Source organism: Diplotaxodon limnothrissa, linkage group LG23, assembly GCF_057381915.1.
Source record: "Diplotaxodon limnothrissa isolate DT_005_m linkage group LG23, D_limnothrissa_male_GT1.1, whole genome shotgun sequence".
In the NCBI taxonomy this organism is placed as follows: Eukaryota; Metazoa; Chordata; class Actinopteri; order Cichliformes; family Cichlidae; genus Diplotaxodon; species Diplotaxodon limnothrissa.
In genome coordinates this window covers 5,870,010-5,882,779 of record NC_140617.1, presented here as the reverse complement: position 1 = coordinate 5,882,779, position 12,770 = coordinate 5,870,010, and the positions used below count along the sequence as shown (strand labels likewise).

Sequence of the window (12,770 nt, the reverse complement as noted above, 5' to 3'; positions counted from 1 at the left end):
GTATGCAGACCCGAGCACAGCGGCCACAGCCCGATCTTCAACAGGTAACAAAGTCAGTGGTGAGTGACTTTGACACAGCCAACATATTGCAGCCTCCATTTTTACCTTTACATAGTTCAACTGTAGAATTGCTGTGGCAACAACTTTGCTACATCAGAGTTGTTGCCACACCCATTTGCTCATAGGGGGTCGTATGATTGTTGGGTTTTTCTGTGTATGTATTACGGTAGCGTCTACCTTACAATATAAAGTGCCTTGACGTGACTGTTTTTTGTGATTTGGTGCTGTATAAATAAATAAATAAATTGAAATTGAATTGAAAGTTAAATTGAAATCTCTTTGGGATGATTTTCAACTTTTATATTCAAACTTAAACACTAAAAGAAAGATTGTAAGCATGTTCTCATTGGGATAGGCATTTGATTCGGCATGTGGCTGTAGGCTTACATTGTTAACTTGTAATAATATGATAGTGCGCTTTAGGTTATGTTAAAGAGTGACGCACAAATAATGTCACATGAAGCGTAAAAAATTATTGTCTCTTGGGAGTAATTAAGTAATGTAATGCATTAGTTTTCTTTTAATAATTATCTCAGTGCAGAAAAGAAAAGGGACTAAGAGTTTAATAGATAAACACCAGTGTACACTTTAAGTCTTACTTTTGATGTACAGAAAAGCACCTACATAAGAAAAGAAAAGAGCTAATTCATGAGCAGAAATGTTACAGTATAAGTCAGTATACAGTAGTCAATATGTGTCAGTGAGGACTAGAGTGTCAAACTGCTGTGGAAACTAACCTGCACGCTGTCAAAGAGCAGAGCTAATTTGGAGCTTTGTGTTTTTGTTCTGCTTACATGTCATTACTTTTCTTTTTGCAACCTGCCAAAACCAAAACTAAAGTTTTCAACATTTAAAATGTCCATTGTGCTTCATTCTCTTCCCGCTCTTTGCGCAGCATCGATTGTTGTTCCCTCAAAGTCCCAGATCAGAAAAGAGTAGTAAAAAGCAAAAGAGACCAGAAGCAAAACTTGCATTAAAAGAAAAGACACATCTTCAGAGACACAACTCTTCTTCTGAGATAAGGTCAAAGGTCAACCTGAATGGGCAGGAACTTAGCTTGGCTGCATTTAATTAAGCACAATTTTCTAACTCTCCCTCTACCTAAAACTCGTCAGCTCAGCTGTCTTCATTGGTTTTCACTTTTTAAATTTAATTGCGCTATCTTAAGGCTCATATTTTAGGAGATTCACAGTTTGCTTTACGCAGTTATTGCCCCCCTCAATATCTCAAATGTGTTTTCTTTGCCAACGTTTGTTAATACTTGACATCCCAAGTTATTACATCATCACAAATGAGCCAATTTACTTATGAGAAATCCCTGGTTGCACTGTATCGAGTATACAGAGACAACTAATTCTAGGTTATTTTCATGCTTAAGAAACCCTGAAATTTATCAAGATTCTCAGGAAAGTTAATTGGGATGTCTTTCTAATGATTTCCAAGAAAATCAGCATTTGTTTATTTAGACAAGCATCTGCCTGAGAGACTACAAAGGTACTTATGCAATAACTGTACTTTGTTTTTAACCTGAGACATGGTGAGGGCCGTACACATTTCTTCTCCATTTTTATCTTCAATTTTGGTTTCATTTTCAGTCTCAACTGTCAGCGTTATGTGACCTTCTTTTCTTTAGACTGCATTGATTACACGGTTCTTACATTAGAAAATATCCAATAATATGTCTGTCGTAGAATCTGGGTAAAAATCTGTTCAAAGCAAACCCTAATGCAAACAGTAGCTGTAAGTACCCCTCAGTGGTGTTCTGCAGTGACATGTAGGCCACGTTTCCATGAAATGCCCCTTTTCTCACATGGGAATTCCCATAATGAGAAACAAAACCAGCTGGACGCAGGTGTTCTCTATAAACCCATACATTATGCCACAGGGCTTCCCTGTCTCCCCCTCCTCAACTTCTTTGTCTACATTCACCCCCTCCTTCTCCATTTCCTCTATCTCCTCTGTCTTCACTGACACATAACTCATTAACTCCATCTTCCTAAATCTACCTTTGTCTCCACATACTGGTCTTAAACCATCTTCTTATTCTCTTTTGCATATACACAGAGGAATACCCAGTCTTCTTTTTTTATTATCCTCGCTTGTTACCTTGCTTCTCCACCTTCATCATCTCTTCCTTTTGGTCCTGCACAGCTCTGTTTTTCTTCTGTATTTTTTTTGCATTATCCTCATCCTGGAGTAGCTACTTTCAACAGCACAATATTACTAACATTAGGAATATACTCTCTGGAAATAATGCTGAAAAACTCCTTTTATCATTTTTACTACTGTAATTTTGTATAATCAGGTTGTCCCAGAAGCCCCTTTTAAAGTTTCCGGTTGATCCAAAAATTAAGGTAAGCTAAGAACTAATAGAAATTAGAAAGAGGGAATGTATTTCATCCCTGCACACATGCAGCGTTTACTAAAATGAACTAATGAGTAAAAGGGGAAGCAATCCCATTTTTACCTTTACCTTTTTCGCAAATAGCGCCACCATAGCTGGGCAGACAAAGACACACAAAAGAGTTGATCTCATCGATGCAGGTTCCTCCGTTCTGACATGGATTCGACTGGCAGTCATCAATGTCTGCAGGGAGAGAGAGAACATGAGGAGGTGAGTGAGATTAGACAGAAACATAGACGTATAAACAGCACTTTCCAAATGGCTACTTTTCTAAACTACCTGCCACAGCTTGTTACTGAAAAAAAAAACCCTGAGAGATCAAACTTTTGCAGAAATTAGAGCTGTTTCTGAGAAAGTTATAATTAAAGCGAATTGATTGAACTTCATCAGCGAGCGGTTTGGGATGCACTGAAGCGCATGATGCTAATTGCAATGTGTTTGCAGGACGTGCCGCAGTTCTGCTGTCAAACTTGAGCCAAAAGAGAGAGGGAGAGTACGGTGGAAGCTATGAAGAGAGACAAAGCGGCATGGAGGAAAACAAAGAAAAACAGTTAAAATGAACTTCCAACTTCAGCAACAACACTGCTCCCACTCAAAAGTTATCTCGCTAGCAGCTATGAAAACATGTATAATAATGCAATTTAAAATTTCTCAAAGTGACCAGAAACAAAATGCCGAAGCCATCGCTTAGATGTGATATTAAAACAAGTTTAGATGTTTGTGCACAGGCATATCCAAATTCACACATATTTCACAGAGGCGTTGCCCGGGTGAGAGTTCCCATTCTGTTGAAAAATGATAGCTGTATTTCTCTGGCTGATCTGTGCCTGGGGGCAAAATCATTAAAACTGCAGCTGGTATCCCACAGTCCTCTGCCATCACAACAACTGAGTGAATCCCTGGAGCTTTGGCAAGAGGTCACAGGAGGGGAGGAAAGGTGAAGGGAGAGGAGGGAGGCAGCGGAAAGACAGAAGACTGAGGGAAGATGAGAGGATAAAGAAATACTGACAAACATGGAGAGGAGCAGAGTTAGGAAGGAGAGGTGATGAAAACAAGGATGGGTGGAGAAAGCCATTCGGAGAGGTGATACGATTCTGTGAGTCTGGGAAGTTGGCAAGTTTCAGGGTTGGATTACAGCGGCTTTGCAGGCAGACTCTGTTTGGGGCGGAAGAGTCTGTTTGGATAAAACAGCATGACAGCTTCATTGCTGGTGCCCCGCTTTGGGCTGGCTGATATCAAAAGCTGAATTTGATGCAGGAGGTAGAGACCCAGCCAGAGGAACCGGAATGAGATGCTTGGTTTAGTGTATCACTGGAAATCCGTGTATAACTGCCTCTGTCTGAGTCACGACAGGGTGGAAAAAGAAAGTACACGAAGAAACAAAATAACAAAGCAGAGATACGCAGAGAGTAAACACTTCCCACACCATTAAAATGAGCTTTAGGTCTGGCACAGATAATCTGACATTATAAGTGGGTGGCTGGTCCAAATTTTAAGGGGCAGTGAATGGAAAGGCTTTATCATTGTTTGGCTTTAAAGCAGCACATCGTTAATTTTTTTTTATCTTAAATGCTCAGGAACTTATCAAGAAGTTTGATATGTAAAAGGTTATTATAAGTGCATATAAGGGCAAATTTCACTGAAATAAAAAAAACTGATGTCAACAGAGTTATCTTGGCTCAGCTCTTTTGCTTAAATTTCATTCAAATTGGAGGTTTGATCTTTTAAAAGAAACAAACAAACACACCAGTGTCACTGGATTATAGTTCCATATATGGGAAAGCGAAAACCAATGGGGGAGCTACACAAGTAAAAAAAGAAATCTATTCCGATCGATTCCTGGTGAAGTATTGCAAAGAGTTATCAGAGTTAGTTGTTATACAATTGATTTTACTGTGCCAGTAATCAAACTATACTATCATCGCTCATCTTCACCGTTTTTGGTTTGAATCTGTCTTTTATGACTCTCACAATCTTTAAAAAGTGCAACACTAAACAGCTGGAGACTGCAGCAGGACTGTTAAATGCTTTATAAACTGCTAAACAGGATAGGGCGGATCAATACTAATAACCCAAATGGCATGTGAAGTACTGGACTAGCAATGCAAAGTTAAAATTAACAGCAAGTACCCACAGCCACATATGCTTCAGAGAAATGATGATATACAATAAGATACTACAATGAAAGCCTCAAAGTATAATGATACAATATTACTGTATAGTCCTCTACTAAAAAAAAGTTTATTTATATCTGGCTTGCTTTTACTGCATTGGCAGTGTGTTTGGGATGGCTGCTGAAAAATAAAGCTGTTGAATTCATGGTGGATCAAAATCTGAAGAATGGCTTCTTGACAGCCACCCTTCCACTGAGACCATTTCTGATGAGGCTTCATTGAACACTAGCGCAATCAACTAAAGCACCAGATTTATATCGTCGGCCTGTGTCAGGTCTCAATTGGATTTTTTGGGGGCTTTCAAATACTGTTTATCTGTTGCAGATTTTTCTTTTTTTTAGGCTTGCCACATCTTTTTTCTTTTTTGTCCTCCAGTTTCCAAGTGTCCAGTTTCCTCTGATTTTTTAAGAACACACTGCACAGTGTACTGAGATATGGTAAATTTTTAAGCTATTAGCTCTTTGGGAATTATCTTACAATTTAACAGTATGTCTGTAAAAGTGTGTTCTCGCTGGCATTTGTTTGCCCCTGGACTAAAGTGAAAGACTGGACTGAAGATGAGTTAAAAAGTGATCAAAGTCCAGCTTGGAAAAGCCCAGAGAACTATTTTTCAAAACCACATTTAAAAAATTAACGCTGTCTCCTTAGAAGCCAAAAAATTAATAAATGAGGGGTGATTCAACACTTCAGCACATTATTGTAAATGTGAGTTAAACAGCCAAACAAAAAGTCAGCAGCTCTCTCTTTGCTTTCGCTGTATGAGATAGCAATACGCACAAGGCCTCAGCCATTGTGAACGGCACAGGGGTGATTAAGTTAGTGAAATCAGTCATAAAGTAGACAGGGCCAACTCTCAGTGTAACACTCAGAAAGTTGATTGTGTTCATCGAGATGAATCACCTGGATGAGTGACAAATGTTTCTTCCAACGCTACATCCAGATGAACAGAATAAGCTTTCTTGGATTTCATTACCTGGATGATTGAGCATGCATCAAGATATTTCAGTGTAACAGAAATTCAAAAGCTGTACCATTTGCTGTATCATAAGAGAAAATACAGGCAAAATGAAAGAAATGTTACAGCAGTATCTCTGTGCCTTTTCCTTCATCACTACAATATAATGCCCAAAAGTAAAGGTTAGTAATACGCTACCAAGATTAGCAGGTGAAATTTAGCTTGTATCTAAATGAGAGATCAAGAGAAAAGAGTGAGACAGTTAAAAGTTAACCTATAAGATATAGTAGGGGCGATCGTGGCTCAAGAGTTGGGAGTTTGCCTTGTAATCGGAAGGTTGCTGGTTCGAGCCCTGGCTTGGACAGTCTCGGTCGTTGTGTCCTTGTGCCTACTGGTGGTGGTCAGAGGGCCCGGTGGCGCCAGTGTCCGGCAGCCTCGCCTCTGTCAGTGCACCACAGGGTGGCTGTGGCTACAATGTAGCTGCCATCACCAGTGTGTGAATGAAATACAGGCCATTTACCAGGCCATTTTACACATATGATCTCTAAATCAGCATTGAATATTTTGATACCTAGTCTGACTTTACCAGCTGGAGACTGGTATCATAAACATAAACACCGTATCATAAACACCGAAAACATGGTTACACAGAACTGTTTAATTGAAAAACGTGAGTTTAAGTATCTTCAGTGTAGCTGAATGCAAACATAAAATGTATTTGCACAAAAAAATGATAATTTGAACCAATCTCTCAGAAACTCCAGAAAATGTCTCTCCTTCCACAGCCACACCGAGCCAATAGATGAGCAGGTTGCCAGTACAGCTGTTCAAAGAAAAAAAAGAACCCTAATATGAGCCAGCATCTGGTCTCATTAAGCACTGCAGAAGAGAGCTAAGCCGAAGACTCAAGGCACCCCTTGGATTTTAGGAGCAACAGGGTCAATAAAGTACAGCTCTGTACATGAGCTATTAGTGGGGCCACAGTAGACGACAGATATTTTCTCAGTTGAGAGCCAAGAGCACAGGGGATATTAATAGCTTCATGTTGTCAGGTTCACAGAAATCTGAAGAAATTTAAGGACAAAATGCTTTTACTGTATATACACTCACTGGACGATTCATTAGGTACATCTTGCCAGTACCTGGTTGGTCCCCATTTTGCCTTCAGAACTGCCTTAATTCTTTTGGCATTCAACAAAATGCTGACTGTGGAGCTCATTTCAGTAGAGTGAACTAACAATCATTGACAAGCTTAGTGACATGGTGTGTTATCCTTAGAGGTGGCAAACGCATACACCTAAACAATAAAATTAGTCTAGTCAAAGGTTACAGTGGGACTCAGCAGGTGGGGAATACTAATATCTGTTTAGTGGCTCAGTGCACGGAAAAGAATAACATCTCACAGTTACTAATGTGAGCCTCAGTAGGCTTTTGTAGTGTACTGGCTGTGATCAGCTAACCTTCTGCTCTTTGTGGATTTATCCAACAAGATGTCATCAGATGTTTCAAAGCTAGTATCAAAGTCCGATGTCCACCCCCTACACTGACACTATACCCTTTATACTATCTTTATACTAGACCTATACAGTTGTTTATCCTTCACATAACTACCCAGAATTTTCATTCAAACATTTGACTAACACACAACTAGTATAGCTTTCTTTGTTTAGCAGGACGTTTCACAAAATGAAAAAAAAAACATAATTTATAAATACACAAATTCAATATGTGATTAAAATGACATGTAAGCTTTAAATCTGCAGTTTATCAGTGAGCAGTCTTTACCTTTAAATCTCACCACTCTTCTTCCTCTCTGTCTGTCTTCCTACATCTTTCTCCATCTCAGAGCGACGTTAGCTCTCATTCTCTTGTCTCCCTGTGAATCCAGCAGCTGGACCTTTAGCTAGCAGCAAACTGTGCGACAAACTCCAAACAAACAGTTTGTGTGTTTTCTGATGTTTGTTCAGCTGATAAAAACGTTGAATTTGAAATTAAATGCCACTTAAAAAAATGGCACTCGCTTCATGCTTTGTCCTCCTCAGTAGTGCTAGCTAGATGCTGAAGTAGCACGTACACAACATACGGCGGGCACCTGCACTCCCTCCGGCCAATTGGGTATAAAAGACGTAAATTAACCTAAAGTAACAAGCCTGTTTTGAAAATGTAAAGAGTACAAAGTACAGATATTTCTTTAAAAATTTAGGGAGTACAATAAAAAGTTCTCAAAAAAATAAATACTCAAGTAAAGTACTTGAACTTCATTGTTTCCCACCTCTGGTTTTCCTGTTGGAAATGCGGGAAAATGAGTACACTGTGGTCATATGGGATGGACTTCCAGCAACTATATTCATATGCCACATTATTACACCACCAGCCTGAACTGTTGATGAACGGTAGGATGGATCTACGTTTTCATGTTGCTTACACCAAATTCTAAACCATAAATCCTAAATGTTGCAACAAAGATCACCAGACCAGGCAATGTTTTTTCCAATTTTCTGTTGTCCAGTTTTGTTGAGCTGAATTATATCCTCAGGTTCTGGTCGCATCTGAGTGGTTCACAGTGTGGTCTTCTGCTTCTGCAGTCCATCTGCTTCAAGTGTTGATTTATGGTGCTGAGGCCAGCTACAAACAATCTGTCTATTTTCCTCTGACCTCTGTCACCAACAAGCCATTTTCAACCAGAGAACTGCTACTCACTGCATATTTTCTCTGCAAATGATAAACTATAGAGATGGCTAACCTCATTGAAATAAAAGCACTAAACTATGGTACTATCTAGGCAGTGAATTGGTATCTGTGTATTTGTCACAGATACTGACAATATCCTTGACTTTGGATAATCATCTATGAAATATGCATATAATATCCTGATATTTAATCCACTGATGATCTTTTCACAGATCTCTTTACATACTAACTTCACCTTTGATGTGTCCAGCTTTGAGACAATGCATCCCAGTGGAATACCAGCCTCTGAAATGCTCACAATAGTCCATATGGCACCAACAAAGCATGCCATGTTCAAAGTCACTCAAATCACCTTTCTTCCACACTCTGATGTTCAGTTTGAACTTCAGATTAATGCACTTAAAACACTGAGTTGCTGTCAAATGATTGGCTGATTAGAGATTCAAGTTAACAAGCAGCTGAATGGGTGCACCTAACAAAGTGTCTAACTGAATAAGCAGACAAACGTGATGTTCAAGTAAAGAAACATAATAATAAAGTGTTTGTAATCCACTGGTACAAGTCATTCAATATAGGTATTTTTCTGTATCACCCTGTTTAATTGTTTTATTATTTTTACAAAACCACCACTGTATATACAGTTTCCTCTGATGACATGTTCACAAAAATATATGCACTATTGACCAGAAAGAGTCAAGTATTAATTAAAAAGCTACACTTTTAGGGAATTAAATTGAAAGTGCAAGTGTCTCTGCAGTTCTAATGGGATTTATGGATATGGCAGTATTCTGATTAACCTCTTTTCTTTTTTGAGGGACACACACACCCCCAGACACACACAAAGGCAGAGCGAGAGGGAGAGAGAGAGCGAGAGAGAGAGCGCATATTCTGTATTAGCATTGGACCATCGCTGTACAATTACCAAGAGTGGATCTCAGTGAGACCAAATAAAAGAAGCAAAAGATTATGTAGGAAATGGGTTTCCTTTTCCTTTTTCACAGTAGAGAAAAGTGCACACACATGTGTAGTTTCTGAAGAGGTAATTTCATCTTCTTGTAACCAATTTAAAAGCCTTGGGGAAAAGCACACTAGTCTTTTGTCTAGATTTTTCTCAGACTTCTGTGACCTTGATGACACAGAGCTTTGGAGTAGCAGCTGAAGACCTAATAGAGCATGTATAGATGTAGGCTTCACTCAAATTTGCTGTCACTTTGGATTAAGCGAGTGTTTCTCAAGTGCAGAGCCACTGGAGGCATGGAAAACGAATTGACAAATATGAAGTGAAACTAAAGTAACATATATATCTATAGGGAAAATAACCAAGTAAGACTTTACACAGCCTTTTTAAAATAAAACAGTTATCAATCAAACATTTTGGGAAATCAGGCATTTGAGAAACACTACATTAAAAGCATAAAGAAAAAAAACACACCTAAAATGCATTTGCTATCACCTTGTCCACCGAGTAAGAGTAAAATATCCCACATACACCTATTAGTTATTAAAAAATGAGGGATCATTTGTTAAAATGTTAATGTGCTTCTTAAAAGTATAATAATAACTGTGTGGGTATCACAGGACTTCAGTAAAAACCCAAAGAATAAGTCCAACTAAAATGGTTTGCTAACTACATTTTCATTGGTATAAAAGTTTAATTACATAGTTCATTTTTTAAACTATATTGAGTAGGTGTTACTTTATCTTCCTACTTATTCAAAAGAAGGGCTGTATGAATGTGCAGTGGCTGCCCTTTACCTCCTAGTCCATTCACAGTGAATGAGAGCTGGAGGCTAGGTTTGCACTGTATACTTGTGGGAATTACCTACTTGCCCATCACTGGTTTCCAAGCTGCTTGTCTTGTCACAAAACAATGCTAAACCTTGTACCTGCAGCAGTCCGAACTATATACATCATTCAGCACAGTAAAGGTCAAACATTCAGGTTAACTTTTGATGCTAAATCTAAAGCTGCTGAAAAAATATAATATTACCATTGTGCTCTATATAGCCATGAAAACACTGTTCCTCTCCTTAAACAGTGAGATGAGGGCCAAAGTGCGGTAGGGCCTATCCACTCGATGTCTGCCCGGCTGACTTAATGAGAGGACCATCCAACTTAAGCAGGTGGCAGTGTGTGTGTGAGACTGGATTTGAGAATTTGTATGTGTGTCCACACTCTCTGGCTCATTCCCCAGCACAACCAAATCAGGCCTGGGCACTAGTACAGTCTCCAGGGAGTTGAGGAGAGCAGTGCTCCACTTATCTACTGGCAGAGAAATGGATGGAGGAATAAACAGGTGCCAGCCACTGTGGTAATTTCTGTGTGTCGCTTACAAACTCGTGACCCTACTAGCTTTTATTTGAGCCAGTATTTTAAATTGAATCGGCAGGAAGCAAATGAATGCAAAAACTTAATAAGTTACTGTGATGAAAAATATCAAATTAAGGTTTAACTACATCATTTGAATGGGGCTGTTTCTGATTGCAAGATGAAAATTTGACCTCCACTTGTTGTTTATCCTCATCTTCCTGTGTGTAGCTGAGGAGAGCTGGTGAGTTATGAGGATGGAGGAAGGGGAAATAGAGAGAGGAATATGGGGGAGGATAGTGAGAGAGCAGCCAGACAAACTGGGGGTGGTGTCACTTGACAGAATATCTGGAGGCTTACTGCAGGCATGTGTCAAAACCATAGTATGAATAATCGAAAAGGGACAGAGAAAGAAACAGAGAGATACAGAGAGAATAAGAGTGGGAGTCAACAGAAAATGGGTGGGAGAATAACATGGTCCAGCCTTTCCCCCATTTCCCTTTCTGGATTATCTCTCAGTTCAATAGATCAGATTAAATTCCTATTAGCTGCTTACTCATCCAGAGCATTGTGACGCTAAAGTTCAACTCCATCACCCGGTCGACCTATCTGACATGCTTGTGCTTCCAGAGGGTCTTTTTCTACTTTCAAGCAGAGAGAGTTACACTTTTAACACTCGCCCCAGCCTGCGTGTTTCTGAATATTGAGGCCAAATAAAAAGTATAAAGCTCTTTTTCTTTTTTTTATATAAACAAGACTTGAAAAACAATCATTATTTAATGGCTATGAATCGGGATAAAATAGGAAGAGTACAGCAAAGAGACAGTTCACTTAGGGGGCAATAAAGGCTTCGAGAAAGAAATCAATATTTCAGCAAAGGACTATGCATTAAAACATAGTATATTATTTTAGCGGTCTAGTAACTATGCTATAAAATATATACCACGGTTATAAGATTGGAACTATCCTTCTATTAAGCTCTTTAGTCTAACAGGAATAGAGCTATATCTAAACATCAATATTTGCTGAGGCCCATCAGCGAAAGACGAAGCCTTGAAATGTTGTTTAAAACTTTATACTTCTGGAGAATTGACAGATCAGAAAGAGGTGATTTTGTTTTTTAACCTGTTGATCTCTAATTTGGAACATAACCTTCTCTGGAGCAACTTAGGTCTACCATTAGTGTGCCAATGCACCACAGTAAGAAGTAATCCACCCGTGTTGTACAGGATTACCCTGAAGTTACCAGAATAACCCCAAATCCTGCTTCCTGGTACAGGACTTTGTGTTTAAAGACTGTTTGAAGATATAAAACCAATTTGGAAATAAATACTAGGTCTTATATTTATTGCATGAAATTAGCCCCATTTTTGTTCTTTGAATATTCCAAATTATTTTGTCTACATATATTTCCTCTTTTTTCATGAATTTAAAAAAAAAATAAAATTGAAAATTCAGTTACAGGTCCATTTCTCAGAACGTTCTAGTTGCAAGGAACATGATGTTACTTATAAAAGCATTTACTTGCACAGAGGAAGCCCTTTTCATTCCACAGATGAAAGACAGTGCTTGAAATCTGTATATTCTTATCTGTCCCCTCTCATTAAAATTAACTGAAGGGTGACTATGTCCTTTTTGGTCATCTTTTCTGATTTTTTTTTTGCAAATGTCCTGATCCCTATTTCAGACACTCATAAATATTCACCTACCACATCAAATGATAGCAAACGTCAAAAAGAAAAGCATTTAAGACAATAGATTGTCCGGACATCGCGCCGAACAAAGCTTCCGACCCCCAATTAATTGACCGAGCTCCAACTCTTTAATAAGCACAGATATGCATTGTGTATAAAATAGTCATAACTGCACCTGAAATACAAGGTCAACATAATAACTGTATGCATAACATCTTAAGGCCTTCTTAAAGCTATCTGTTACATTGTTAAAGCCTCGTCTTAGCCTGCTGCTCAAAATAACTTTCACTTCTGCAAAACTCTCCAAGCCTGTTTCCTGTCCTGTTACTTTTAGCCTTTCTGAAAGACACACACTGTTCAACCCCTGAATGCAATATAAACTCCAGATTATATTATTAATGCAATGGTAATAATGATGATTATTTAACAATAGCAGTAAAATAATTTCCCTGCTCCACACTCCCTCTCTCGACCTCTGGCACACC

At 38.7% G+C, this 12,770-nt stretch overlaps 1 protein-coding gene across 1 annotated transcript in view; it reads right to left on the bottom strand.

Annotated features, from left to right (window-relative positions):
- ncanb (neurocan b) overlaps positions 1-12,770 on the bottom strand; it is a 140,506-nt gene that overhangs the window by 35,301 nt on the left and 92,435 nt on the right. The window contains exon 11 of the mRNA XM_085347851.1: positions 2,534-2,647. Within this exon, the coding sequence (XP_085203977.1) occupies positions 2,534-2,647 (114 nt within the window). The remainder of the gene's footprint in view (positions 1-2,533; positions 2,648-12,770) is intronic.